Genomic DNA, 27766 nt, shown 5'->3' on the forward strand with positions numbered 1-27766 from the left:
TTTTATTTAATAATTCCTTTTTGGTTGTTCTCATTTTTTATCTCAACCGTTACAAACGCAGTGAGAATCAGCGTTAGTTGCAGTGTACTCTTCCCCTTTTTGCCTGGCCTACTCGCTCGCCAGTCTTGGGGTCTACACAAAAACAATACCCTGTGGAACCATTGCACTGGTCCTTACGGTAGTCGCCATTTGCAGTGCATCGAGGTACAAATCTCCCCGGCCTCACTAAAGGAAAATAATAATAGTAACAAAATATCAATTTTTTATTGAGTACTAAATATTTAAAAGGCGTTTTTAATTATTGTACGATTGTAATGTTTTGGCATTCAAAACATACAGCTGAAATGCGCCAAAAAAGAAAAGTTAGCTTAGTTTATTTGATTATGAAGCAAAGGAGCTAATTATATATGACAACTAACTAGAATATAACGAAGAAGGATGATTACGTTTGCAATAGAGACACCCTTTTGTTAGCGTAGGAAAACTGTCATTTTTTAAGAATATTTTTGTTGAATCGAAGAATCTTATATTCGACTATTAATACTAATTTGTTTCTAATTGTTACTAATTAATACTAATTTGTTGGAAATATTTGAAAAAAAACGTTGCAAATTTTTTTTCAGAATATTTGTTTGCCAATATTCTGCAAATTTTGTTAATATTAAATATTTGTTTATAAAAAAAAGAAAAATATTTGTTTGCCAAAATTCTGCAAAACTTCAAGTGACTACTCAATTCGTATCATTAAAAACATTTTTTTTTTAATTTTGAAACATTGTAGAATTAACTCTTGTGCGATAATATATTTGGAAGGTATTGCGGAAAACGCCAAAATTCAGCTTAATGTTAATTAATAAAAATTTCAAAAAATTTGCTCAGAGATGCATATTTCCACACTTCAAGGTATGCATATCAATTTCGTAGCTGAAGGTCAGACGGTAGAGTGCTAACACCACACAGACCGATACACACGCATATTCGTCTTTATTATAAGCAGAGAATTCTAATCCCTTAAGACTCTGGTTCATTTTCTAGCAGCATTTTTTAAATAATATTTGCTAAGATCCCGATCAGAGTATAGAACTCTAAGTCTTAATTCCATAGTTTTACTTTTATATGTTTACTTAATACGACACGCGTTTTTCTCTCCGGTTTACCAACAGAAACTTATTTTCAAAGTAAATATTTACTCGTTCAAAGAAATTTATAAATTTAACTTCGTCCTCGATTAATTTTATCAATAAAATAACATCTTGGGTGATTTCTCTTCTAGGATAACAAAACTTAACAGCCGTTGTTCATTTATCCTCTAACTTGGGATGACGTAGAAGTAGAATCGCAATATTGCTCACGCAAATGTAGATTATGGTAAAATATCGTATCCATGCAAACATCAATTCAGATGGGCCGCGGTGGCCTGGTGGTAAGGTCTCGGAACCGGAGGGTTTCCGATTCGTGACACTATTCCACCGAAGAACCGTCGTGTAAGGGGGTCTGTTGCACGTTAAATCCATCATGACCAAACGTCCTCCCTCTGGTGTGGTGTGGTGTGGAGAGGGGATGCTAGCTCAGGTGTCGTCTTCGTCATCTGACCGAGGTTCAAAATGACGAGGTCCGTCCCAAAATAGCCCTAGTGTTGCTTCAAACGGGACGTTAATATAACCAAACCAAAACCAAACCAATCAATTCAGATCGCAAAAGTAATTGAAATTATTTTTAAGTAATTTGTTTTATTACAGTTTTTTATATGATAATTACATGAAATAATATTAAAAAGTCTTAAAACTAAACAGTACTGAACAATAGTCCTACAATTATTTAGTTATTACAATTATTTTATATATTTTATATCGCGGTGTCGAAACGACAACGGCTTATGTTTAAGGGTAATTGAAATCCCGGACGTTCTAGTGTTAATTGCTTTAAATACAAAATCAATTAAAAAAACACTCACAATTTTATTTATATCGCGTAGGATATAAAATAAGATAATATAATATAATATCCTATATATAATATAATATATAATAATCTTATAAAATATTATAGGATAGCGTAGGACCCTCTTGTAGGATTTGAAAATTGAAACAGAATAATCATGCTTTATTTGCAGTAAAATTTGAAAAGGAAAATTCGTTGGAAACTACTTATTATGCTACTTCAACTATCAGTATATTTATTAGATAGTTGTTCATCATTGAAAAGGGGTCGTGGTGGTAATATCTCGGCTTCGGAATTGAAAGGTTTCAGGTTCGAGACGCGATTCCATCGAAGAACCATCTTGGTTTGGGACACGTTAAATCCTTCATGACCAAACGTCCTTCCGCTGGTGGGGTGCGCAAGTCTGAAGAGGGGACGCCAGCTCAGGCGTCGCCCTGACCACGATTCAAACTTACGAAGTCCGCCCCAAAATAGCTCTAGTGTTGATTTAAATAGCACATTAATGTAATTAAACTAAACATCAGCAAAAAAGGCGTTACTTCATGTAAAATCGGGATGAATCCAAGAGTTTTTTTCACACCAGTCGTAATTAAAAGCTAATTATTCATACTAATCTGGAACATTAATAAATTACAGAAGAGAAAGTATATCACTCTAACTAGAGGTTGTTGCTTCACGGCATGGGAAGCTACTGATAATTAATAATGGGGAACATTTGTTGTTTTATGAGGGGAGAGGTGAATGCATGTCATTGATTGTAAATCACTGCTTTATGACTATTTTAGTTTAGTTATATTAGTGTCCCGTTGTAAAGCAACACGAGGGCTATTTTGGGACGGACCTCGTAATTTTGAACCGCGCTGCTTCATGACTAAGAGAATATGTAAAAGTATATGTATTTCTTACCATTTTCAAGTTCAAATTTTCTTTCCATTTCACATCTAGAGGCTCCTTTCATGAAATAGAAGAGATAGGAGAAATATAAACAGTATATACAAACAGTTAATTTATGGTTGTTACTATCAATATTGATATTTAATCCATAAATCATGTGGAATTGTTTAAAAAAATTAATTTATATAACCGTCAGAAGTTTAATTTGATTATATGTATTGTTACGGACAGTTTCATTAATAAACGAAGTAGATTCATGAGATAAAATCAGGGTTATTCTCCCTCCTTGACATTCTGATATTTCAATAAAATATTTTCTGTTTATTTTTCTGTATAAAACTCTGTATCCCAACACAAATCACAAAGGAAGAATCGAACTCGAAAATGAGGCATTTGATGAAATCACATAACGTTCATTTTGATGCGAATCTGCAATTTTGCTTCCATTTGCAACAATTTTCATACACGAATACATTTCATATTCAGGTAAGTTTCATATAAATATACAGGTGTTCATATACAGTTTATTATAAATATACAAATATTCATATACAGTTTTATATAAATAGTTTCATATACAGTTTTATATAAATAGTTTCATATACAGTTTTATATAAATATATTTGTATATAAATATACAAATATTCATATACAGTTTTATATAAATATACAAATATTCATATACAGTTTTATATAAATATACAAATATTCATATACAGTTTCATATACATAAATAGGTTTTCATATACAGGAGTGATAGCCGAATACTTTGGCGACAAAAATGTTCCCGAATATACAAGAATTTTGACGATATTTACAGATCTTTCTAGAATTAGTGCCCTGTCAAGGAGACTATAAAAACCAGAGTGAAAGGGCTTAAGTCAGTGAAACGAGTGAATTCTATTTCTGGAGTGTGCTCGCGTAGAAAGTTCTCTAGCTACAATCTAAGCGTTATTCTGCTCACTGTTATACAAGCAACAACTCGTTGTTTCCAGTGTATTGTTGATTTCTGTAACTACTGTCCTGTATATGCTTCGACAGTTTTACTATCTGTGTTTCGTACTTTCTTCCGTTAAAAAGCGGCGTTATCTGTTGATTTCTGTAACTACTGTCCTGTATATGCTTCGACAGTTTTACTATCTGTGTTTCGTACTTTCTTCCGTTAAAAAGCGGCGTTATCTGTTGATTTCTGTAACTACTGTCCTGTATATGCTTCGACAGTTTTACTATCTGTGTTTCGTACTTTCTTCCGTTAAAAAGCGGCGTTATCTGTTGATTTCTGTAACTACTGTCCTGTATATGCTTCGACAGTTTTACTATCTGTGTTTCGTACTTTCTTCCGTTAAAAAGCGGCGTTATCTGTTGATTTCTGTAACTACTGTCCTGTATATGCTTCGACAGTTTTACTATCTGTGTTTCGTACTTTCTTCCGTTAAAAAGCGGCGTTATCTGTTGATTTCTGTAACTACTGTCCTGTATATGCTTCGACAGTTTTACTATCTGTGTTTCGTACTTTCTTCCGTTAAAAAGCGGCGTTATCTGTTGATTTCTGTAACTACTGTCCTGTATATGCTTCGACAGTTTTACTATCTGTGTTTCGTACTTTCTTCCGTTAAAAAGCGGCGTTATCTGTTATCCAACTAGTTGGAATTTTTAACGTTAACATTGGACGAATTTTTTTGTAGTAATATTATAAAGAAGGAAACCGGGTATGCATACTAAATATTTTCCTTTTGAAGAATTGGGTCAAAATTTGAGATATAGCTGTACGTTTCATCATAAAACTAAATGCTATATTTAATTCATCAAAATAGTTTCGTCTTTCCGATGCTGTACTCACATATAGGCGAATATACAGACAGACAACATTCAACTATTATCAGATTTCCTCTTAAATTTAATGCATAACTAAAATTCTAGAGACAAAATTCAATGGTAAATTTTATCCATAAATCTCACAGCATTTTTAATGCGTCATTCAAATACAACTAAATTTTCATCTTCAAATGTACTGATTGCATACTGAAACTAAAGAAATTCAAATGCTTGGTGTAAAAAACCCCATTCTAGATATCATCCACCAAGCTCTTTGCGATTTTCAATTATTTCCATGAATGGTTATGGATTGCGGAAGATGTAAATCGTGGAGATTTATTAAAATTTGGAGGATGAATTGTTGACCATTATAATATTTTCTCTAAGTTATTTCGAAACCGATAAAGAGAAAAAGCTCTATCCGTAATCTTTATATATATATATATATATATATATATATATATATATATATATATATATATATATATATATATATATATATATATATATATATATATATATATATATATATCAACTATTTAAACATGTATAAAACTATTTAACAGATTTAACACATCTTACGTTTACTCCGATGATTTATTATTTACAATACTATTCAAAACTTTATTATAACAAAATGGAAAATGAAATAAAAATAAATGTTTTAGAGAAAATAATTTTAAATTATCTGAACAGTTTACTAAAGTCAAACTCTTTCATTTAATTTTAGAATTTAATTTTTTTAATAATTCAATAATTTTCTGAACTATTGGCAGCAATTAAAATTTAAATACCTTACACATAAAATATACATGCTGAGTCGAATTATAAAATTTTTGGATTATATGTTTTATTTATCCTTCACGTGTTTTACATTAAACTATTGTTTTACTAATTACACAAAGTGTCCACTTTAATCAAGCCCAGTGGTAATTTCTAAGAGGTTTAAGATAGCCATATACTTTCAACTTGCAAAAAATGTCTAAATAATAAACTAATTTTTTTTTTACTTGTGTCGAAAAATTTAATAATGAAAGAAAGTGTAATGTCTAAATTTTTCATATTAGTTATATTTAGTAAAATATTCTTCACATGAGAAAATGTTGAATAAAGAAGATTATATTCTTCTGCAAACAAAATTGACATGAATCTTTGACTTGTACTGTTAAAGGCCAATCAATGTTCACCACTTCCTTGAAGTTGCTGATAGACGATGTTACTCTATGTGGTCATTAAATTGTTAAAAATTTTCTAAAAAATGCTAATCTTAGCTTCATAACTCAGTCAGCATTGGCCAGAGAAAAATGAAAGAATTTATTTAAATTTTAATAATTTTTTATTTATTTAAAATTTTAGTGCATCAATAATTTTTTAATAAATATGACTAATAGGATCGGGATACTATATAAAAACTCAGACATAGAACTTTAAAAATATATACATTTATTGATATAAATAACATAAAATAAGAATATTCTCATCATTTAAGTTTTTTATGCTTTAAAGCAAATATCTAGCCTCTTGGTAAAAAGTTATCTATATAAATAGGGAAAGCATTAGACTTATTATCATATTTACACATTATGGTCATAAAAATGAATATAAAATTTCAAGTTCACTTACCGTGAGTGGTTTGAGTTAGAACAATCAAAGCCTAAATATAAAGATAAATTGTATAAAAAGTTTTTATCCAGAATTAAATTTTTATATTTACAATTGTAAAATCACAGACTTAACTTCCGAAATATCCGAAATAAATATTTTAAAAATTTCAAATACTTGAAATGTTTGAATAAAACGCTTAAAAACATTAAAAAAAATTAAATAACATATAAAATTGTCTTTATTAATTATCAGTCTTTTATTTTTTCAATTATTTTAAATAATAAATATTAATTTATAAATAATAAAATATTACATCCCTTACAAAAAAATTTTTTAAAAACTCTGCTATTATAAAAACAAGTCTTTTTTTAAAAAAACTCTTCTATAATTAATATAAAAAACGTGCCCTTTATTGTGTTAACAGAACAAAAAGAATTTTCACTGATCATGAATATGTATGTAAAGATATATTTGTGTCTTTGTGCGTGTACTGACATTTTTAAATCTAATTAAAATCCTAATTAATTTCCTAATTTTTATCTTAATTTTACCCATACTAACTTCATTCTAAAATGTTCTCTTATTTCCTGATCCAATTCCTACTCTTTATTTAATTAATTCTATACATGCTCTATAAAACTGCTTGTCTCGTCATTTTCTCAAGCTCCGAGTGAAGTGATAAAAATCCCTAATGCTTGCAATATTCTTTTTAAAATCTATAAGATTCCCATGCCTAAATCGACACATGTGAAAGAAATCCTCATCAAAATCTCATAGTAAAATCACTGAAGGGGAAAATTTCGGTCTCTTTTGCTCTTGTGTCTTGATGTAGACTGACATATTGCTAATCACTTTTTCAGTGTACGAATTAGGCCTTCCTTGATGATATAAATCTAAGTTAAATATCAAAAGTTTCTTTTTCTCGGCCACGCATCAGGTAAAACATGTTTACATGTATATCAAAATTTTTCACAGTTTCCCACCACAAAAGAATGGCAACAACCTGCATTCTATAACCGAGCATTCATCATTAGCTTCTTGCAGTTGTAATATATCACTATGCCAGTTTATCATTTAAAATGTCCAAGTTTTAAGATAAACTTTCACGCCTACAGCCTCAATCAATTGAAATCCCTCTGCCAATTTTCGTTAAATTTCCTTATAAATGATTATAGTGGTGTAGAATGTGAGAATATTATTATTTATTTTGTAATTGAAGAACACTAAATTTTAAAAAAGATTTGATAAGTATGATTTGAGCAATATGGCATTTGATTTGGGATCGTTACAAAAAGGCTTCAGAACTCATAGCATGCGCTTGGAAAGAATGGTAATTACAACTGTGTCATGCATACTGACCCTAATCCTACAACAGAAGGGGAGGCGGTGGCCAGGTAGTAAGATCTCGGCCTCTGAATCGGAGGGCCTTAGGTTCGAGATCCAATTACTCTGAATAACTGACGCGTAAGCGGGCTTAATGCACGTAAATCCGTCGGGACCAAACGCCTTCCTGCTGGTGTAGTGTGGAATTTTAGAAACGGAGTGCCAGCTCAGGTGTCTTACTCGTCATCTGACCGCGGTTCAAAATTACAGGGTCCATCCCAAAATAGCCCTGGTATTGCTTTAAAAAAATGGGACGTTAATATAACTGAACTGAACTTGTAACTGAGAGATACACTAGAGAAAATTTCCGTTTTATATCTTTTTCATAAAATTTTTATAAAAAAATCATAAAATTTTATGCTCAAACGTTTCATATTATAATTGGCATTCCGGCCAGATGTAACGTCACCCGTTTTCCTACACATAATTAAGCGCTTACGGACCGCCAGATGTGGATCCTTTTCACCCGCAGAGTCATTGTGTCTGGTCATTTGTTGTATCCAGGTGACGGGTCACAGATATTGTATAAATGATTAATCATCATCAACCGTTTTCATTAAGTGTCGAATTCAGGTGGACTTTAGCTGGTGTTAGCTGTGAATTGATTATAATTCACATGTTTTCAGGAAGGGTCAGCTACAAAGATGGATCTTGAATAGACATTCCCGCGATCAATGAGAAAGCATTGCTGAGCAGCTATTGGGTGATAGGGAACTCGAGTTCACCAATGAGAAAATCAAAGACGGGGATCTGACCAAAATGAAATGCGATAATTTTGTTTTTATAGAAGCAGTGAAAGACGTTGAAGGAGAATTCGGAGAGACGTCGGTATCCAAAGAAGTTTTTCATGATTTTGTGAGAAGCTCCTAATTTTGTAATTCGTGTTCCTGTGCTATAATATACCAGATAAAGATCAATGGATTTCTGGAGTGGCCCCTGGAGTAGCCGTTTTGAGCTAAGAGCCTGTTAGCGTCTTTTTGATGTCTATTCTCCACTGCTGTGTGAATTTTATAAATAATATTAACCTAGATGAGAACAAGTTACTTTTGTTTACATTTATAAGGCTGTAAATAAAAGAATTTTTTCGTTACGCTTTTCACTTATTTGATCGGTGAAGATCAAGATATAACTATGCAAATGAGGTATGTGACGAATGCAGCAGTCCTCCCTCTTAATAGCTGCATGTATCTGTCCAGAACAAAGACAAACATATGTAAATGCAAGACCTTGAGACTGCTTTTCCATGACCACAGCTGCCAGCAATCATACATATTTGACAGATCAGTAAGGACATATTGGGCGCCACGAAAGAAAACTCTACCTTCTGGTAGTTACATGTCTTATTCAAAAGCCTCTTTTTAACTTTTTTTTTTCAATTTCTTAAAGGCATTCTTGTCTTAAAAATAGTTCACCACATCCTCTCTGAAAGATAAATAAATGAATATATCAAGGTCTATGATAGATTTCAAAGTATTTCTGAAAATTGCATTACAGCATCAATGTAGACCATGAGCGTCAATATTTGCCATTAGCATCAACAAAAAGGATGTGATTCTTGATACAAATGGCATTTCCATACTACTCAACCATCAGCTGTAATGTAACACTGCAGAAAGAAAAAAGGATTTAATCCCGTCCTTTATAAATATTTTGTCTTTTCATAGGTATAATACTTTCTGAAATATGATGAGTTTAATACCGACAAGAATTTCGTTAATACCTTGAATGTTCTTTCGAGGCCGAATTGAAACATTAGAATGCTGAATACGTTCACCATTAGGATACAAAATATGCCTGAATAATTCTTGCAAAATGACATTTATATATTTTCAACAGAATAATAAAAACAATGTTTTGCTTTTAATCGCATAAATTCGAAAAATAATTGATTATAAACAAAACAAAAATCATTGTAACATTTTAGAAACAGTTTTTTATTGAAAGGCTCTAACAAATTCTCAAATTTCAGAATTATTTTTTTTAAAAAGTTTACATTAGAGTTTTAATAACACAACAAATATACTTTTCTTTCATAATCCAGCTTTGAAACTAAAAGAATCAAAATTTATCTTTTAATAATCAAAAGAAATTTTAAGAAATTACTTTAATGAACATTGATTTAAATTATGCATAAAGAATAAAAAATTTCGTTTTAATCAGTTTATTTGTACAAAAATTGGTCAGATACAGATTTTCCGAATTTCGAGAAAGAAATTTTATTAGATAACAATAATAATTTCCAATAACGTTTAAACACTTACCAAGACTAGCAAAAATAACTGGCGCATCATTCTGAATTTCTGACTTCTGGAAAAACGAAAGGGAAAAGATTATTCATATTTTATTGAGAGAAAATATTTGTATGTATTTTTGTCCGAAGGCTATGAAATTTCCAATTTTATTTCTGAATAATGTAATATTATTCAAATTAATTGAAAAATTATTTAAATTTAAATTTGCGCGCATATTTTTACTTTTTCGTGTACTTAGCATACAGAAAATATAGTAGTTATCAAAAAATTCGAATTCGAGATTTTGACTTATCTCCACGTTTTAAACCGCCCTGAGCGCGAAAACCGCAATTTTAGAAAATGACCGTCCTTATGTCTGTGACAAAAATAACTCAAAAACGTTTTGAGCTTGACTGTTTAAATTTGATATATGGTATTTACACCAAATTTGTAGTTTTCTATCAAATTTAAAGCAAAATCTATTCAGAAAAAGCCTTCTGTACGGTTGTTCGAATATAAGTTAACACAATAATTAATAAACAAAAAGAGAGCAAGATAGATAAGATTCAGTACACAGATTTAGTATCTATAATATAAACACCTATCAAATGTTGAGCCAAATCCAAAAGAGGGTTGATTGCTTGTCACTCTGTGCTTTCAGAAACATGTAAACTCAATAATTCAAAGAAGTAATAACTAAAATATATCACATTTTTTATAGGGTTTTATGACTACAAATGCAGTTTTGTGTCAAATTTTCGTTTCGATCTATTCAGAAAATTGCGCCTAAAATCCAAATTTGGTTTTTGGATAATATTAACCCTTATCGTGGCAAGATTGCTTTTTTGAAGAAAAGTAAAAAAAAATGTATATAGGTAGCTTATTTTATATTTTATATATATTTTTTTTTTATATTTTATAATTTTATATTTTTGATATTTAATATATATTTTTATTTTATAGTGATAGTATGTTTTTATAAAGTTGTATGTATGGTATACTATACAAAATGAAGATAAAGGTTAGCGCAAGCCAAAGATTAATCGCCAAATAATTCGCCAAGGACGACGCGATATATCCAGTAAAAGTTCTAAATTCACATCAAAAGTTAATATTCCGTAACTAATGTATACCAGTGCTATGCATAGCGTTCTCTGGGACGACAAGTTTATTGGCGAGTATGCGAGAAAGTTTTGGGGAGACCACACCAATGGTTTAAATTATGATTCATTTATTCAATGAATTAATACAGAAACTCGTATCTAAAAAACACGTATATAAAAAAAATCACGTGCATTGTATAATATTTTTTTTAGTTAGGACTATTTTATATGCTAATGTGTTTCATTTATTAAAGGATTTCAATAATTTTACAAACAAACGTCTTTACTTCTTAAAAGCTGAATATGCTCATGGTCAGAATATAGTTTCTATAAAATTTACTCACTTTTGGCATAGAATAAGTAAGATGATAAAGCATGCTTATTTATGAAATCATTGTTGCATACCGTTATTAAAGTGCTTATCTGTATGTGTAAAGTTCTAGATAAAAGCAACTATGTGAGTAATATAAACCTCACCATATATAAGGTCTAGGGTTTATACAAAAACCGACAGTTTGAAAAACCGGTTTTCGAATTCAGTATTTCCAAAAAGACCGGTTGTAGCCGGCTTTAGAATTTTTATCAACAAAAAAAAAAAAAATAGAATAGCGAAAAATATTTTATTTAATTGATATAAAATAACAAAAAACGAAATCAATATCAAAGTCAAAATATAAAAAAATTCAGGATTACATGTACATATTACTTACACAAAATAACGAAAACTCAAACAAAAATCTCAAATAATATTTATAATATTTTCTATAATTTTAATTTCTCTTCAGAAAATAGGATTTTAAAAAACACAAAATATCCATTCAACGGTATCTAAGTCTTGTTCTTATTTTGGACACAATATTGGCTGAAATTGAAAATACTCGTTCACTAGTTACTGAGCTTGGTTTTATAGCTTTAATGGCATCAAATAACAAATCCAAGTTTTTTTTTCTTTTATTCCTAGCCTCAAATAATGAAAAATCAGTTTTCAGTGTCTTTGGATTTGTAAGTTTTTCTTTAGGGTCTTCAAGAAATTTATGAATTGATTTTTTCATGCCTTCTTTTAAAAATGCATTACTCTGATGAGTAGTTTCTTCGATTTGCTCTTCATCAGAATCGGTTTCCACATAAGAATTCGGAAATATTCTAGACAATGTCTTTCCAGATAACTTAATAATTTCGGTTTTTGAAGCTAAAGAAAATACACTAAATTTCTTAGCTGAACTAGAAATGTTTTGGGGAATTTGAAAATACAGTAAAAGAGTTGTTAATTCTACTTGTCTTCTTGAATTCTAGCAAATAAAATAAATTTAAAATTATTTTTTACATAATAATATGAATTCTTTAAACCGGTTTTCTTAATTTAAAAACCGGTTTTCAAATGTGACAAATTTACTGTAAAAAACCAGTTTTTAAAACCGGGTTAGAAAAACCGTCAAACCCTAATAGGGTCCCTACTTAAGAAGTTTTTCAGAGCCATGGAAACTATAGTCATAAAATGCCTTTGTGTATCGTATGTAACATGTATGCGCTATAGAATGAAATAATCACGTACAATACCTTCTATCAGAAAATTCCAAAGTTATTTTTTTTTATTTCAAAAAAACGGCGCAAGGTAGAAGAAAAGTGTCACTTATAAAGTTGTAGAGCATGATCAATTTAGAATAAAAAGACACTTTGTACAGATTATTATCAGAAATAGAACGATTAAAATGCAATTTTATTTGTTTATTAAAGCTTTCTGTGATTCCTGGTATACATTCAACTCACAAAAATTTTTGGAGACTTTTGAATTCCGCACTTTTTGCTATGACAGGTATTCATTGCATCGTAAGAAAGCCTATAATTTTGGGTAGCTAAATATTTTTGTTATACCACAAATGCGCTCTATTCACAGCAAATTTTATGCTTTGTGATTCTTTTTACTCGTTTACTAAATGTTTTCCTAATACCAGGTGTGCATTCTACTCACAGAAAATTTTATGGTTTGTTTAAAAATCTTTTTGTGCGGTCTGATACGAATACCACACACAGGAATTTTTAAAGCCTATAAATCATTTTACATGCTAAAAAATATATATTAGCAATCCGAGATATATAGTTTATTCCCAGAAATCGAATGATCATTAATTATAAAATATTTAATGGTGCGATTTACATATCAAGTCACTTCAACCAAATTTATATTTTAATTAACATCGTTTAATGAACGTTTAATCTTCTCATTTTTATATTTTCCTTAAAATTTCAAATTAACGCGAATTTACTTATTAAATATATTCACATTAAATCAAACCAGATTATTTAGATAGTTCAGTTACCAAAATTAGTAGAATAAATTAGTAGAATTTCTGTTTCATCATCACTTCCTTTTCGATGCTGCAAACTCGTGGTTATGTCTATAAAAATTCGTAATCAAGTTTTCAGTAAGATATTTTAAAATATTTAAAAGAAGATGATTTTCTTTATGTTTTTGAAACTGTAGTAGATCGGATTGTCCTGTTTTTGGAGGCAAGAAGAATTTTTAACGCAACCAATATTTCAATTGAAACAGTGATTTATTCCAATTTTAATCATGTTTAAAATTCCATCCCAACAGGAATTGCAAGAAAACTTTTTAAGTAATGAGTTGCCGATATATTTTTATAGATAATTAAAGCTATTTAATTAAAAAATATATTAAATAATTATTATTCATGCATTTTATTAACACTATTAGATATTGTATTCGAAATTTGCGAATCTTGGATTGGATTTTGTTTTAAATAAAACTAATTTCCATTAGTTTTATTTAAAAAAAATCTTGATATTATTTGTTAAAAATAAGTGTCTTAAGATTTTGTTTTTAACTATACAAATAAATATCCTGCTGTTTTAAGTAAAAAAAAAAAATTGATTTGGTTCGAATGTTCCCTTGCAATATCTGTTGCCGATATTTAAAAAAAATAAAAAAAAGCTTATTAAATTTTTTTAAAAAAATTTATTGGTCTTTGTCAGGCTTAGTTTCCCATCCTAATACCAGATGGCAGCGCATTCCCATTGTCTTGAAAATAAGGCAGAAAAGCTTTCTTGTTTGCTTGGCAGTCAAGAAATTTAGACGTTCATGTGAATGTGAGTGTTGAGTAGCTCACGAGGAAAAGCAGAACAAATTCTTTTTAAAGATTACGCGGAAACCCAGCGAGTTTCTAGTGAAATTTTAAATAATTTTAAACTTCTATTGGCATTAAGAAATATTCGTAACCGTGATCTGGAATTACTTATCAGAAATTTATAAAATACAATGTGTGGCTAGATGTGAATAAATGGATGACTAGTCAAAAAAATTGTCTCCTGATTTTTCTTGCATAAAATCTTCTATTTTCTGCAAACAGGAGCACAGGGTATGTGCTCAAGAACGGTGCAAAAGTACTTCGTTAAGGAAATGCCCCTATATTCGACAGTCTTTTTTTTTCCCTTATAACCAAAATGTTTTAATAATTTCATTGCATTTATAATAACATTCGAAATGGTTTACCTAAGAGTACACAAATTTATGAATCATGGTAAAATTCTCGCTTTGAAAATAAAATTACAAAGAAAGACCGGAAAAGCATATTGAAACCCAACATCCTATAGAAACGAAATATTCACAGGAAATATACACACGTTAATCCCATTCATCAAGGATTAGGCAACAAAACGCTTACATGATTGCCTGATTCTTTTTTAAAAATTGAGCATTTTTTTCACATTAATCGATTTTACTATTTAAATTCATTCATCATAGCTTAACAAAAATGTACAAAGATTAGCAACTTAAAAACTTAAATATGTGTTTTTTACATAGTTACTGCTATTTTTAAAAAGAAGGAAATTTACAAAAAAAAATTTTTTACGAAATTCAAGAAAAATTCATTGTAATATTTCTATGTTACTCACCTATCCGAGAATCCTCAATGGGAAATATTAATTTCATCTATTCATTGAGGCCAATTGCATTTTATGTTGATAGTTTGAAGATAGATTTATTTTATGTGTTTTATCAGATGTCAGATTTCGAATCGAGTTTTTATATTGTTCTTTTGTTTTTCAATCAAGCGGTTTATATGAGACGGAGTTTTTGATTATATTCTAAAACTATATCAAGTGCTTGAATGTTGATTTTTTTTTCAACTGACAGAATGGAGTGATTTAGTAATATTTTTTATTGTTATTTTTACTTTTATGCTGTTATTTCTGATTACAACATTTCATTTTTATGGAACCGAGATTTTATTATAAAATGTTTTAGAAGGTTTAGAATTGATTCATTGGATTTATAGGTTGTTTTGAAGTTATAGGAAGATAATTTCTGGACAGTTCCATTGAATCGTTTTGAATCTATCCTTCTTCAAAACATACTTCATACACTTTATCAATGGAATCAACCTCTTAACTTTTTAAATTCTATCTTATTTAACTAGATGGTACTTTCCATATCAGGAATGCGCTATCTTTTTAATTTAATTAAGAATTTATAGAATTGTTAAAGTGATTATAGATTAGTGCGATTTTGTATCGAATCATGGTGCCTTTGAATGATTTAATTTCAGTAATGTGCTATCTTCTTAATTCAATTCAGAATTCATGACACTTGAAGTGATTGTAGATTAGTGCAGTTTTGTATCGAATCATAGTGCCTTTGAATGATTTAATTTCAGTAATGTGCTATCTTCTTAATTCAATTCAGAATTCATGACACTTGAAGTGATTGTAGATTAGTGCAGTTTTGTATCGAATCATAGTGCCTTTGAATGTTTTAATTTCAGTAATGTGCTATCTTCTTAATTCAATTCAGAATTCATGACACTTGAAGTGATTGTAGATTAGTGCAGTTTTGTATCGAGTCATAGTGCCTTTGAATGATTTAATTTCAGTAATGTGCTATCTTCTTAATTCAATTCAGAATTCATGACACTTGAAGTGATTGTAGATTAGTGCAGTTTTGTATCGAATCATAGTGCCTTTGAATGATTTAATTTCAGTAATGTGCTATCTTCTTAATTCAATTCAGAATTCATGACACTTGAAGTGATTGTAGATTAGTGCAGTTTTGTATCGAATCATAGTGCCTTTGAATGATTTAATTTCAGTAATGTGCTATCTTCTTAATTCAATTCAGAATTCATGACACTTGAAGTGATTGTAGATTAGTGCAGTTTTGTATCGAATCATAGTGCCTTTGAATGATTTAATTTCAGTAATGTGCTATCTTCTTAATTCAATTCAGAATTCATGACACTTGAAGTGATTGTAGATTAGTGCAGTTTTGTATCGAGTCATAGTGCCTTTGAATGATTTAATTTCAGTAATGTGCTATCTTCTTAATTCAATTCAGAATTCATGACACTTGAAGTGATTGTAGATTAGTGCAGTTTTGTATCGAATCATAGTGCCTTTGAATGTTTTAATTTCAGTAATGTGCTATCTTCTTAATTCAATTCAGAATTCATGACACTTGAAGTGATTGTAGATTAGTGCAGTTTTGTATCGAGTCATAGTGCCTTTGAATGATTTAATTTCAGTAATGTGCTATCTTCTTAATTCAATTCAGAATTCATGACACTTGAAGTGATTGTAGATTAGTGCAGTTTTGTATCGAATCATAGTGCCTTTGAATGATTTAATTTCAGTAATGTGCTATCTTCTTAATTCAATTCAGAATTCATGACACTTGAAGTGATTGTAGATTAGTGCAGTTTTGTATCGAATCATAGTGCCTTTGAATGATTTAATTTCAGTAATGTGCTATCTTCTTAATTCAATTCAGAATTCATGACACTTGAAGTGATTGTAGATTAGTGCAGTTTTGTATCGAATTATAATGCCTTTGGTTGGTTTAATTTCACCTTATAAGTTTAAGAAGATATGATTCAACTCATAGACACGACTATTAAGGGGTTAATTTATTCCAGCCAGATTAAAAGTGAACAAAGTGCACTTATTCGATACATCTTAATGGATTCAGTTTGAAAACCTGATTCCCCTAAACATCGAAATTCTATCACTAGGTTAATATCAGAAAAGCTAAGCAAAATAAATAAAAGAAAGTGATTGTGTTGACAATAAGCACAATAAGGTTTTCGTGGCACAATAATGTTTTTTCATTCGTTCATCGTATCCTTTTTCACTTGCATCAGCCGTTGCATTCTATGCGGTTTTTACTTCACACAATCCGTAAAAAGAATATCCTCCTAAAAAGTATCATTAAAAACAAACAATTTCTTCAATATGTAAAAATGTATTATGTATTATTTATGTACTTATGTATTATTATCTGCGTATTACTGGTGAACAATACTGTAATAGGTGATAACGAAAGAGCTTATTAGCATGTAATCTTTGAACCGCGATGGCCAAAGGGTAAGGTCTCGACTTCGGAGACGGAGAGTTTTACCGAAGAACTGCATGCAAGTGGGTCTGATACACGTTAAATCCGTCGAGGCCAAACGTGCTTCCGCTAGTGTGGTGTGGAAGTTAGAAAAGGGGGTGCCAGCTCAGTTATCGTTCTCGTCATCTGACCGCGACTCAAAAGTACGAAGTCTGTCCCAAAATAGCCCTTGTGTTGTTTTAAAACGGGACGTTAATGTAATTAAACTAAACTGTTGTGTAATCTTTAGCGTGATTAACATATAATAACCAGAACAAATGGGTATTTTGGACACTTTTTTTTCAATCCATTGAAACTAAAATTTGACATAGTGCTACAATTTTTGTCGCAAAATTGCATACCCAATTTCATATATTTGCCATGTAAGTAATTGTATATTGAGTTATCGCGTTTAAATACTTGTGAAGGAACAGACTGACAGATGGTTAATCTTTTTACGAATTTGGTTCCAAATTTGATGATTACCTACACTTGGAAATGAAACCCCTACCAAATTGCATTCTCTACTTTTTGCAATTATTATTATTACAGCCTAACTTTTTGTGATTGCATTGCGTTAAGAGATTCAGAGAAATTTGCAATTATTATTACAGCCTAACTCTCTGTGGTTGCATTGCGTTAAGAGATTCAGAGAAATTTGCAAATATGATATGAAGTTCATCTACTGAATTTCGTTCTTCTACTTCAAAACTTGTTTGAGCTATCGTATTCTCATACAGACATGTTGCCCAAAATGTATTTTTTGACTCATGTGGATCTGCAAAGTGTAGATCGGTCAAAATTTCAATTTCTAATTTTTCGATGATTACAAAATTATCTTTTTATTAAATTTCTTATACAGGAAAGTAACTTATTTTAGTTCATTCGTACCATGGCTAGAAATAATTGATTATGTATAATCCTGTTAGATTGTTGATTAAAAAAAGGTATTTTAACAAAAGTGCATTTAAAATTAATCTTAGAGAAGTATTCAAATTAAAAGCAGAAATTTCAGGTAAATGAAATTATGACATTAAAGAGTTAATTTTTCTTTAAACTGATGTAAAAATTATGTGATTATATTATCCAAAGTTATTAAAGAAAAATTTCGGATTTTGATACAGTTTCTTAATAAAGTTTTTAAATTTAGAAATTTAATTCAAAGCAATGTAAAATACAAGGAACTCTCAGTACATCCGAAATAATAATATTTAAGGCACTTTGAAAAAGTTAATACTTTCAAAAATTTTTTAATCCAACAATACCAATCAAAAGTCAGACTTATTTTTTCATCAAAAATTATACTATTAAAAGAAACTTCATGGTTAAATAAGTTATTAAGATTTCAATAGCAAATAAATGTTGAAAATAATAATAAAAGGTTACTGCATTACTCTTTCTATAAAAAAGTTCAACATTTATTGAATCAAAATATACAAATCAAGAGTCGGATTTATTTTTTAATCAAAAGTTGTACTATGGAAAGCAACTTCGTGATTAAATAGCGTTATTAAAATTTCAATAACAAATAAATATTGAAAAATAGTAATAAAAGTTTATTGGATTACTCTTTCAATAAAAAAGTTCAAAATTTATGGAATCAAAATATACTAATAAAAAGTCAGATTCATTTTTTAACCAAAATTTATACTTGGAAAAGAAACTTCGTGGTTAAATAAGTTATTAAGATTTAATAGTAATTAAATGCTAAAAAATAGTAATAAAAGTTTATTGCATTACCCTTTCTATTAAAAAAAATTCAAATTTTCATTTTTTTTTTCATTTATTTATAATTTTTATTGTTTTATTCTGTGTATTTGTTTCTTTTCTTTGTTTCCAATTGTTTAATAAATTTTTCAAATATTTTCAATCGTATGTTCTAACTATGCTTTCTATTCTTGTAATGAAATTAAAACTTTTTGCTCCCTTAATCTTCTTCTTCAATGCTTTTTATCTTCTCATCTGGTTATTTAATTATATTAACGTCCTTTTTTAAAGTAATAAGGGCTTTTGGGGACGGAATTTTGAACCACAGTCAGATGATGAGGACGATACTTGAACCGGCACCCACTTCTCCAAGCTTCCATAACACACCAACGGAAGGACGTTTAGCCTGACGGATTTAACGTGCACTAGACACGCTTACACGACGGTTCTTCGGTGGAATCGTTTTAGGATCCTGAAACCCATCTGCTTCCGAAGCCTTACCACCAGGTCACCTCAGCGCATTGTTTCTTTTCCTATACAAAATATACGAAAATAAAGTATGATATTCGAACTCCAGATTTTGACGAGCCTTCACATTTCAGACTTTTCTCAGTGCGGAAAAACATATTTTTGATATTATATCTGCCTGTCTCTCCATGAGTCTCTCTGTCTGTGAGCATATCTCAAATATGCTTTCAGCAAACCATTTATTAAAAGGGTTCAAAGTTCAAAATTTCATGCAAACTCAAAGGGGATAAGAATTTTATTGCAGGGTTTGAGAGATAATTAATTGCCAAAACTCGCATTGAAATAAAAAATAATATTGATAGTTAAAAAATTTAATAATAATTAATAATCGTAAATATTGTTCGTTCATAACATAAGTTTAAAAAAAAGTACTTTATTAAAAAGTATGCAAGAAATCTTCGAATAGATCGATCCTCCGTTTCGAATTATATCTTATATCTGTAAATACGAAAGCTCAAAAAAGGTTTCAGATTGAAAGATAAAATTTTGTATATGGGACTTTATATACAATTTGTAGATTTCTAACAACTTTTCAGCGAAATCTATTCACAGGATATATATTTGCCATTCGAGTACAAGCTTTCTTGATCACTACAAAACGTAACGACCCTAGGTAGATAAAAGATCTCCGGCTTCGGAACCGGAGGGTTTCATGTTCAAGACCCAATTCCACCAATGAACCGTCGTGTAAGCGTGTCTGATGCACGTTAAATCCGTCAGGGACAAACGTCCTCCCGCTGGTGTAGCGTGTAAGTTTGGAGAAGGGGTGCCAGCTCATGTGTCATCCTCGTCATCTGACCACTGTTCAAAGCTACGAGGTCCATCTCGAAATAGTCCTAGTGTTGCTTTAAAATGGGACATTAATATAACGAAACGAAACAAATGAACTGCAAAATTATTTCTTGAATACTTGATTAATATTCGAGAGATTTAATACTTAAATGCAAAAACAAATGTACTTTTATTTTATTTATATGGGGTAAATTTATTTTTCATTCTAACAGCAAAATAAATGTATCTGGCCCTTTCCACATTTTTAAAAATAAGTATAACTGATTTGATTTCATAGTAGCAAAAAATTAGTTTTTTAAAATATTTTCATAATCATGGATGGATTAAAATATTTAATTATATATTGAGCGCGCATCTCAAAATACCTTGGACCAAAATTCTATTCCATTTTTGTGAACGGTATGATACTTGCCGTTTCTTATATTGAGATCATTTTTTTTATAATCACACTGTATAGAAAAAAAGTGAAATACAAGGTGGTCAGAATTAAAACACTCCTACTCTGAGCTCTCTATACAGCGAACTACTCAGTGTAAAGGCTCCGAAATTGTTGAACATACTATTCAAGACAAAGGGGGACAGATTAGTCAAAAAAAAATCCAGAAACACCAATAGATGGCGCTGTACAACACAAAATATACTGAAAGTATTCAAGATACATATTTGTCACACATTTTATTCGAACGTATCAAACATTCAATCACAAGGATCTTATCGATGAAGGGAAACTGCTCAATATGGTTCCCATCTTCCAGTTGTAAAATCTGCATTCTACGGACAGCTTGTTCAACTGTGGATGGTAACTGGTAGATTGAGATGCTTCCCACTTGCAAAGGGATACTGTCTTTCAAATATGCCAAGGTTACCGAACGCCCTCGATAAGTAAGATATTTTAAGTATCCTCACAGTCAAAAATCACAGGGGTTAAGATCTGGAGAACAAGATGGCTTGGTTGCAGGAAACTTACGACTAATTACTCAATCATTAGAAAAATATTGCCGAAGAAACTGCTGTGCACAGAGTCCAATATGTAGAGGCGCTTTATCTTGCATAAAGGTAATTGAATCAAGGCATTGGCGCTGCTGCATTTGGGGTACAACAAAATGTAAGAGCATTTTTTGATACCTCCTGATCCTTTGAGTAACTATTTAAATCGACAAAATCTTGAAGTGCAACTTCAGCATTTCCTTTCTATTCATAAAACATCAAAAGCAAAGCGCGAAGCAATCGCTGATAAGAATAACATTTTTCAGCTTTATCCTTTTTATGCCTAGAACAGTAGCAGCAAACCAAGGGCTTATGCAAATTTTTGTGCTGACAGAGCGAAATTGCAGTTACAATGACAGTTCCAGGTTCTTCACTTTTTTATGTTCTTTTTATTAATATCAGCAATAGAAATTAGAAAGAAAAAAAATCTAAACCGCATGTCTTTTTTTGGGTGTGTGTAATTATCTGTGTCTTTATAGCATGTGTTTTGTTGTACAGCACCATCTATTGGTGCTTCTGGAGCTAATTTTTTTTCGAGTAATCTGTCTCCCATGTCTTGAATAATATGTTCAACAATTTTGGCGCCTTTACACCGAGTACTTAGCTGTATAGACAGCTCAGAATAGGGGTATTTTAATTTTGACAGCTTTGTACAATAATACAAGGCAATATAAATTAGATAAAAAAATAAAGCAACGAAAATACAAGGTTAGAATGTAATTGTAAAACTATGAGATGATAAATATAGTAACGAAAAGAAGAACCATTTTTGAAACAAATGAGCAGAGAGGAGACATTTAATGCAAACGAAAGGATTGCGTAAAAAGCTGCAATTCACGAGCCGTTATGGAAATAAATCATAAATTAATATTAAAAGTGGAAACGAAATGTAAATAAGATGTAAATCTGGAGATGAAGCAACTAGAAGACGCATTTCTCTGAATAGTAATTTAATAGTTTGGCTTAAAATTCTTCATGATAATTTCGAAAATGTTTCTAAAAATATCTTTTCCTTCTTATTAAGGCTTATTTATTGATTTTCTATCTTTGATGTCAAATTTTTTCTCACAGGAGTTCAGAAAATAAATATTGTCCATATATCACACGAACGCATTTCTTTTATAATAATTTTCACATCCATTAATCGTTTTTCAGAAAATTTCAGAACCCGATCATTGCAATATTGGAACGTTATTGTGGGTATCAAATGAAATTTTAAAAAAATAATCGATAAAAATCCTACAAATCCATAAAAAAATTTGTGCGCAATAGAAATTTAAAATATTGAATAGATTTTCTTTAAATTCTAATCAAAAATACTATGAATCAAAAAAAATTCTGGTGACGCTCCAGTGTCCGATAGTTAAGCAGTTAATAATTTTTATTAACTGAAAATTATGTTCCCATATAAAGAAAAAATATTATCTTTATAAACATGACACATTGTAGAGGAAACGCAACATTCAACTTTTCCGATCAGAATTCGTCATTCTTGAATTCGATTAAATTGTGCAATAATTCTACGATATTTTTAATGGGCGTCAGTGGCCTGGTGGCAAGGTTTAGGCTTCAGAAACGGAGGGTTTTAGGTTTGAGCCCGATTCCACTTAAAAACCGTCATGTAAGTGGATCTGGTGAAAGCTAAATCAGCCGGAACCAAACGTCCTCCCACTGGCATGTGTGGAAGTTTGAAGAAGGGGTTAACAGTTCAGGTTCGTCCTCGTCATCTGACCTCTGTTCAAAATTACGAGGTCCCCTCAAAATATCCCTAATTTTTCTTTCAAACGGAACGTCAATATAACTAAACTAAAACGGTAATTTTAATATCTCAAGTACTATTTGTTTAAATTCATTCATTTTGTTACTTAATTAATCATACTTATTTTAGTCATCGATGTTTATATTTGGTACAGTTAATCATTTTATAAAGTTCAAGGGGTTTTTTTTCCAGATCTGTGTGATGTTTTCCTTTAATGTTGTCAAACTAAACGGATGAAAATATTTTCTTGAACTGAATGGTCATTATTGACTCGCTAAAGATTCTACCGTACAGATGAAATTAATGGGATGAACTCGACAATCACATATTGACTATTCCGGACAGCCATGAGGTACACTGAATGACCGGATTACTGGCCAAGGTACAACTCTTCGGATGGGAATAACGTCCCGTTATCGGAAGCAGCTATTCGACCCCACACCACTTCTGTACCCACCTGGGCGGGGAAAACTGAGCACTATACCGGAAAATTCTCATCCTCAAACTTGAGATGCCTGCCGGTGGGAGTGTTAAATTCGATAGGAGAAGAATCGTCAACAAAAGCTGAATTTTTGTAATCAAACATTTAAATGTCAACTCCTTCTAAAACAGAATTCCAGCAATCACAAAATTTATATAGCTCACTAATAAATAATTTCCATGGAATACGATGCTATGTGATATTTTCATGGGATCCGATACAATGTGATATTTTCATGGTATATAAATAAGCATATACTGTGGAAATAATTTTAATTTATTTATTTTTATATAGAATTCAATTCAACAAACTTGAACCAGTTAAAAAACGCTTATAGTATACTAATTAGACGCATTAAAATTTTAAAATTTCTGAAATTTAAAATAAAATTAGATCGCACAGTTAAGAAAAATACAAGAACTTTAAAAGACAACTTTTTAGATCACATATTAAAACCTATTACATTACAGTTTCAATTAAAATTCAGCTAAAACAAGCACGTGATTCCTAACAAAATCACAATTAAAAAGAACCGAAAAAAATAACTGGCAAATACGAATTAGTGATTAGTGTAATTAAACGGAAAATAGACTTAATATTTCAAAGTAAAAACATTGTTATAAAATGTGTTTATATTAATTTTTGAAGATTAATTAAAACTAGTAAAAAGGTCGTTTTAAAATGAAATTCATGTCACTAAAAAGCCATTTAAAAAAATAGCAATGTAAAAAGAATTTTCGTGCAATGGGTTATGGTGGAAAGACCTATTCCATCCCTCAATTTAAATGACAGTAGAGTCTTTTTAATAACACATCAAATCCTTCTGGGTGCCTAGAAACATGTGTACCAATTTCCGTTCGAATAATCGAGGGGCGTGGCTTTGTATTAGATTCAAAAAAAGAAGGAAACAAAGTTTGACACATATATAGATAAATATGAAATCAATAGACTTATATATTTATTTATCATAATCTAATAACTTTATCGAGTTTTTTATCGTTCACTTGCAGTTGTGTTTGGACAGGAATGCTCAATTTTTTCAGATTATCTGTCAACCCTACAGTCCGCTCAGTCATCTCATAATTGTGATAAGGAAATGTAGACGATAAAAGAAAAAATGCAAAAATTAATAAGTGGATAGAGTTGAATTGGATTAAGGTCCATATTGGAATATATGGTTATGAAAACGCGGATCAATGTGCTAAGTTGGCGGCACAGAAAGAGAGTGTCGATATGGTTGTCCCCAAATCAAATGGTGTCTTAAAATGGGAATGAAGAGAAGAAATAAAGCTGCAATGGTTTGACAGATGGTATATATTTCCAAAAAGGAAAGAGTAACTTACAACTGTATTACTAACTCAGGAATAAAAATAAAAAATACCGTCCACTGATATTCAAAATTATATCAGGACATGGGAGATTTCCGGCCTATTTCTAAAGATTTGGAAAAGTGTAGGAAAATAAATGCATCTCTGAAGGATCGGCACTGTTTACCCTTATTTAAAAAATGCATAGAAATCTCGGAATTAAGAAAGAATTTGAAAGCTGAAAATAATGCTTTAAGCTCAGTACTGATGGTGCCAGAAAACCTTAAAATATTGAAACACATGATGTTGAAAATGGACTGTTTTTTGCCAAAAATTTAAAGTCTAAAAGTGTTTGCCCTTCTTCTGTTATGGGAAGCTTATTTGCAGGAATACAGAGAATTTTGAGAAGGTTTTCTCAAAGTGTTGACCTGCTGCTCGTAAAACAGGATGTCAAACGTAGGGGGAAATGAGGAGAAAGGTCAGAAAATGACCACCTGAGACTTGGGATAAATCGCCGCGAAGAGGATGCCAGTTCAGAGAATTTGTCAGTAATATGGATGGATTATGATAAAGCCAGCAGTCGGCCACAACAAATCCTGCCATACTGCCTCGTTCAGGGGTGGCGAGGTGGTCGGCTGTACGCAACAAGAAGAAACTGCAGTTGTGTTAATCATTGTAAATGATTGTAAAGAATGCATTAAATAAACGAAAATTTTGAAATTTAGTTCTTAATTAAAGCTCTTGGGAATAGTTAGTTTATTTATTAATTATATCTAAGAAAAAGCGACGATCTAATCATTTTTTGTTTAAAATTTATGAATGAATTTAATAAATAAAAATTAATGAAAAAATATTTTACTATAATTTTTTGCAAGTAAATAACATTCTTACATATATAATTATCATAGTTTTCTGTCCCCATGATTTTGTTTATCGTTCAACCACTGTTGTGTACACGTGTGTTCTGCCGTACTTTATGAATGAAAGTAAGGAATTCAAGAAAAATAATCGTGACATTTTGTTCTAAAGTTTAGATTTTTAAAATTAATCAAAAATGAATGGAGTAACTATTATTCAATTATAAATTAATAATAACTAAACCATTCAAAAATTGCATTTAAAACTTGTAGAAAGAAACTTGTATTTAAAATTTGTAGAAAAAAACTTGTATTTAAAACTTGTAGAAAATACTTGTATTTAAAACTTGTAGAAAGTACAAAATTTTATTTTATGCTGAGGACATCAACGATACCCATATAGCAATACAAACCATCAATTTACAATGTCCATACAACAATAATGCACGAGCGGCCCTGGGTTCAGAAAATATTTAATTCAGTGTAAAAGTTCAAATATATTATACAAGTGCTACCATTAATTCAAAAAAAGAAGGAAAAAGAATTTAAAGAGTATCAAAATATGTTAATCTCAACCTCTCCATAATTTTATTTTTTGAACCATTTAATGGAAGCAAAATGCTGCAAAATCTTATAGCAATCAGAATAAAAATATTTAGATAAGTAAATTGCTTAAAATAATCAGTTACATTTACAATTATACATTTTTTAAAACCCTTTTTTTTCGCAATGCATAAAATGTTATAATACAAACAAGAAAAAAAAGTTTAGATTAAATGAACAAAAAGATAAATAAATAAGGATAAAAGATCATATTTTCAATTTATTGTGAAAATTGCAAATTTAAAGAAATGGTATAACCCATTATTTACCTATCTTAATGGTTGATATACTAATGGCTATTAATAAAATTTCTGACTTACTGCTGAACTGACTGTCGTACTCTGTTTATCATCTCACATATATAAGTCTTCAATATATATATATATAAAAAAGTAGTCGTAGTAAAGTACTTCCCACAGAGTATTGCTCATCTTAAAGATTTCTCTTCTATCAACATTGCGATTTTACGTATGCAAGGATACAGCCTTACATAATGAAGTCACGAATTTGACAATTTTATATTTGAAAATATGCAGCTGAATATAGCAGTTTGGATTAAAATATTTAAATTCTTAGTTCAGACATGTGCTTTGTCTGCTCTATACGGATTATTTACTTATTTTAAAATCATAGCGGCAGGCAGTCATGGCCTGGTGGTAAGTTCTTGACTTCGGAGTCAGAGGATTTCAAGTTCGAGACCCGATTTCGCCGAAGAGCCACCGTGTAAGCGAGGCTGATGCGCGTGAAATCTGTCGGGGGTCAAACGTCCTCCCGCTGGTGTGATGTGAAAGTTTGAAGAGGGGTTGCCTCTCAGGTGTCATCCTCGTCATCTGGCAGCGACCCAAAATTACGAAGTCCGTCCAAAAGAGCCCTAGTGGTGCTTTAAACCGGGGTGTTAATATAACTTTAAAAATATAGTTTAATTACTATGATTAGGAAGTCAAGAAATGCAGAATTATGAGGTTTCGTAATGGATATTTGCATCCTAAAATCATATAATGTCGAAGATATATAAATTTAAATGTTTGTTTATTTGAAAATTAATGCTTAATACTTTAATTTCTCTGGTAAATATTCTTACCACCTGAAAAGGTTTTTTTTTATGAGGGCTCAAAAACGTATTGTAAAATGATAAATAAGATAATCAGATGCTTTAAATTTGATTGAGCTGCCTTAATAACTTATAAATACATTAAATCTATAGTTAAATATCATTTATATTCTAAAATGGTAAATATGCTTACCACTGCCGGTTCACAATGTAAGGGTTTCGAAAAGACATTAAATTCGAACATTTGTCACAAAATTTTAACTCCTGTAACAGTTTTCAGAAATGTAGCAGTTATATATCTTATATCTAAGACTTTAAATTATTTAATTATCATTAT

The 27766-nt window shown here is 30.4% G+C and overlaps 1 protein-coding gene across 3 annotated transcripts; it reads right to left on the minus strand.

Moving 5' to 3' along the window:
* LOC129989105 (H-2 class II histocompatibility antigen gamma chain-like) lies at positions 1-26788 on the minus strand. Of its 3 annotated transcripts, none has more exons than XM_056097429.1 (5): positions 26699-26788; positions 9900-9945; positions 6274-6304; positions 2848-2892; positions 1-225 (listed from the first exon to the last, which is right to left on the minus strand). In XM_056097429.1, the coding sequence occupies exons 1-5, from the start codon at positions 26728-26730 to the stop codon at positions 74-76; spliced, it is 306 nt and encodes a 101-aa protein (XP_055953404.1). In that variant the 5' UTR covers positions 26731-26788; the 3' UTR covers positions 1-73. The 3 variants fall into 3 exon arrangements, with proteins under 3 accessions (XP_055953404.1, XP_055953405.1, XP_055953406.1); XM_056097430.1 differs by having other exon boundaries at positions 26648-26735; XM_056097431.1 differs by lacking the exon at positions 26699-26788 and adding an exon at positions 14888-14921.
* Between the last annotated feature and the right edge of the window lie 978 nt (positions 26789-27766).

Source organism: Argiope bruennichi, chromosome 10 (genome assembly GCF_947563725.1).
Source record: "Argiope bruennichi chromosome 10, qqArgBrue1.1, whole genome shotgun sequence".
In the NCBI taxonomy this organism is placed as follows: Eukaryota; Metazoa; Arthropoda; class Arachnida; order Araneae; family Araneidae; genus Argiope; species Argiope bruennichi.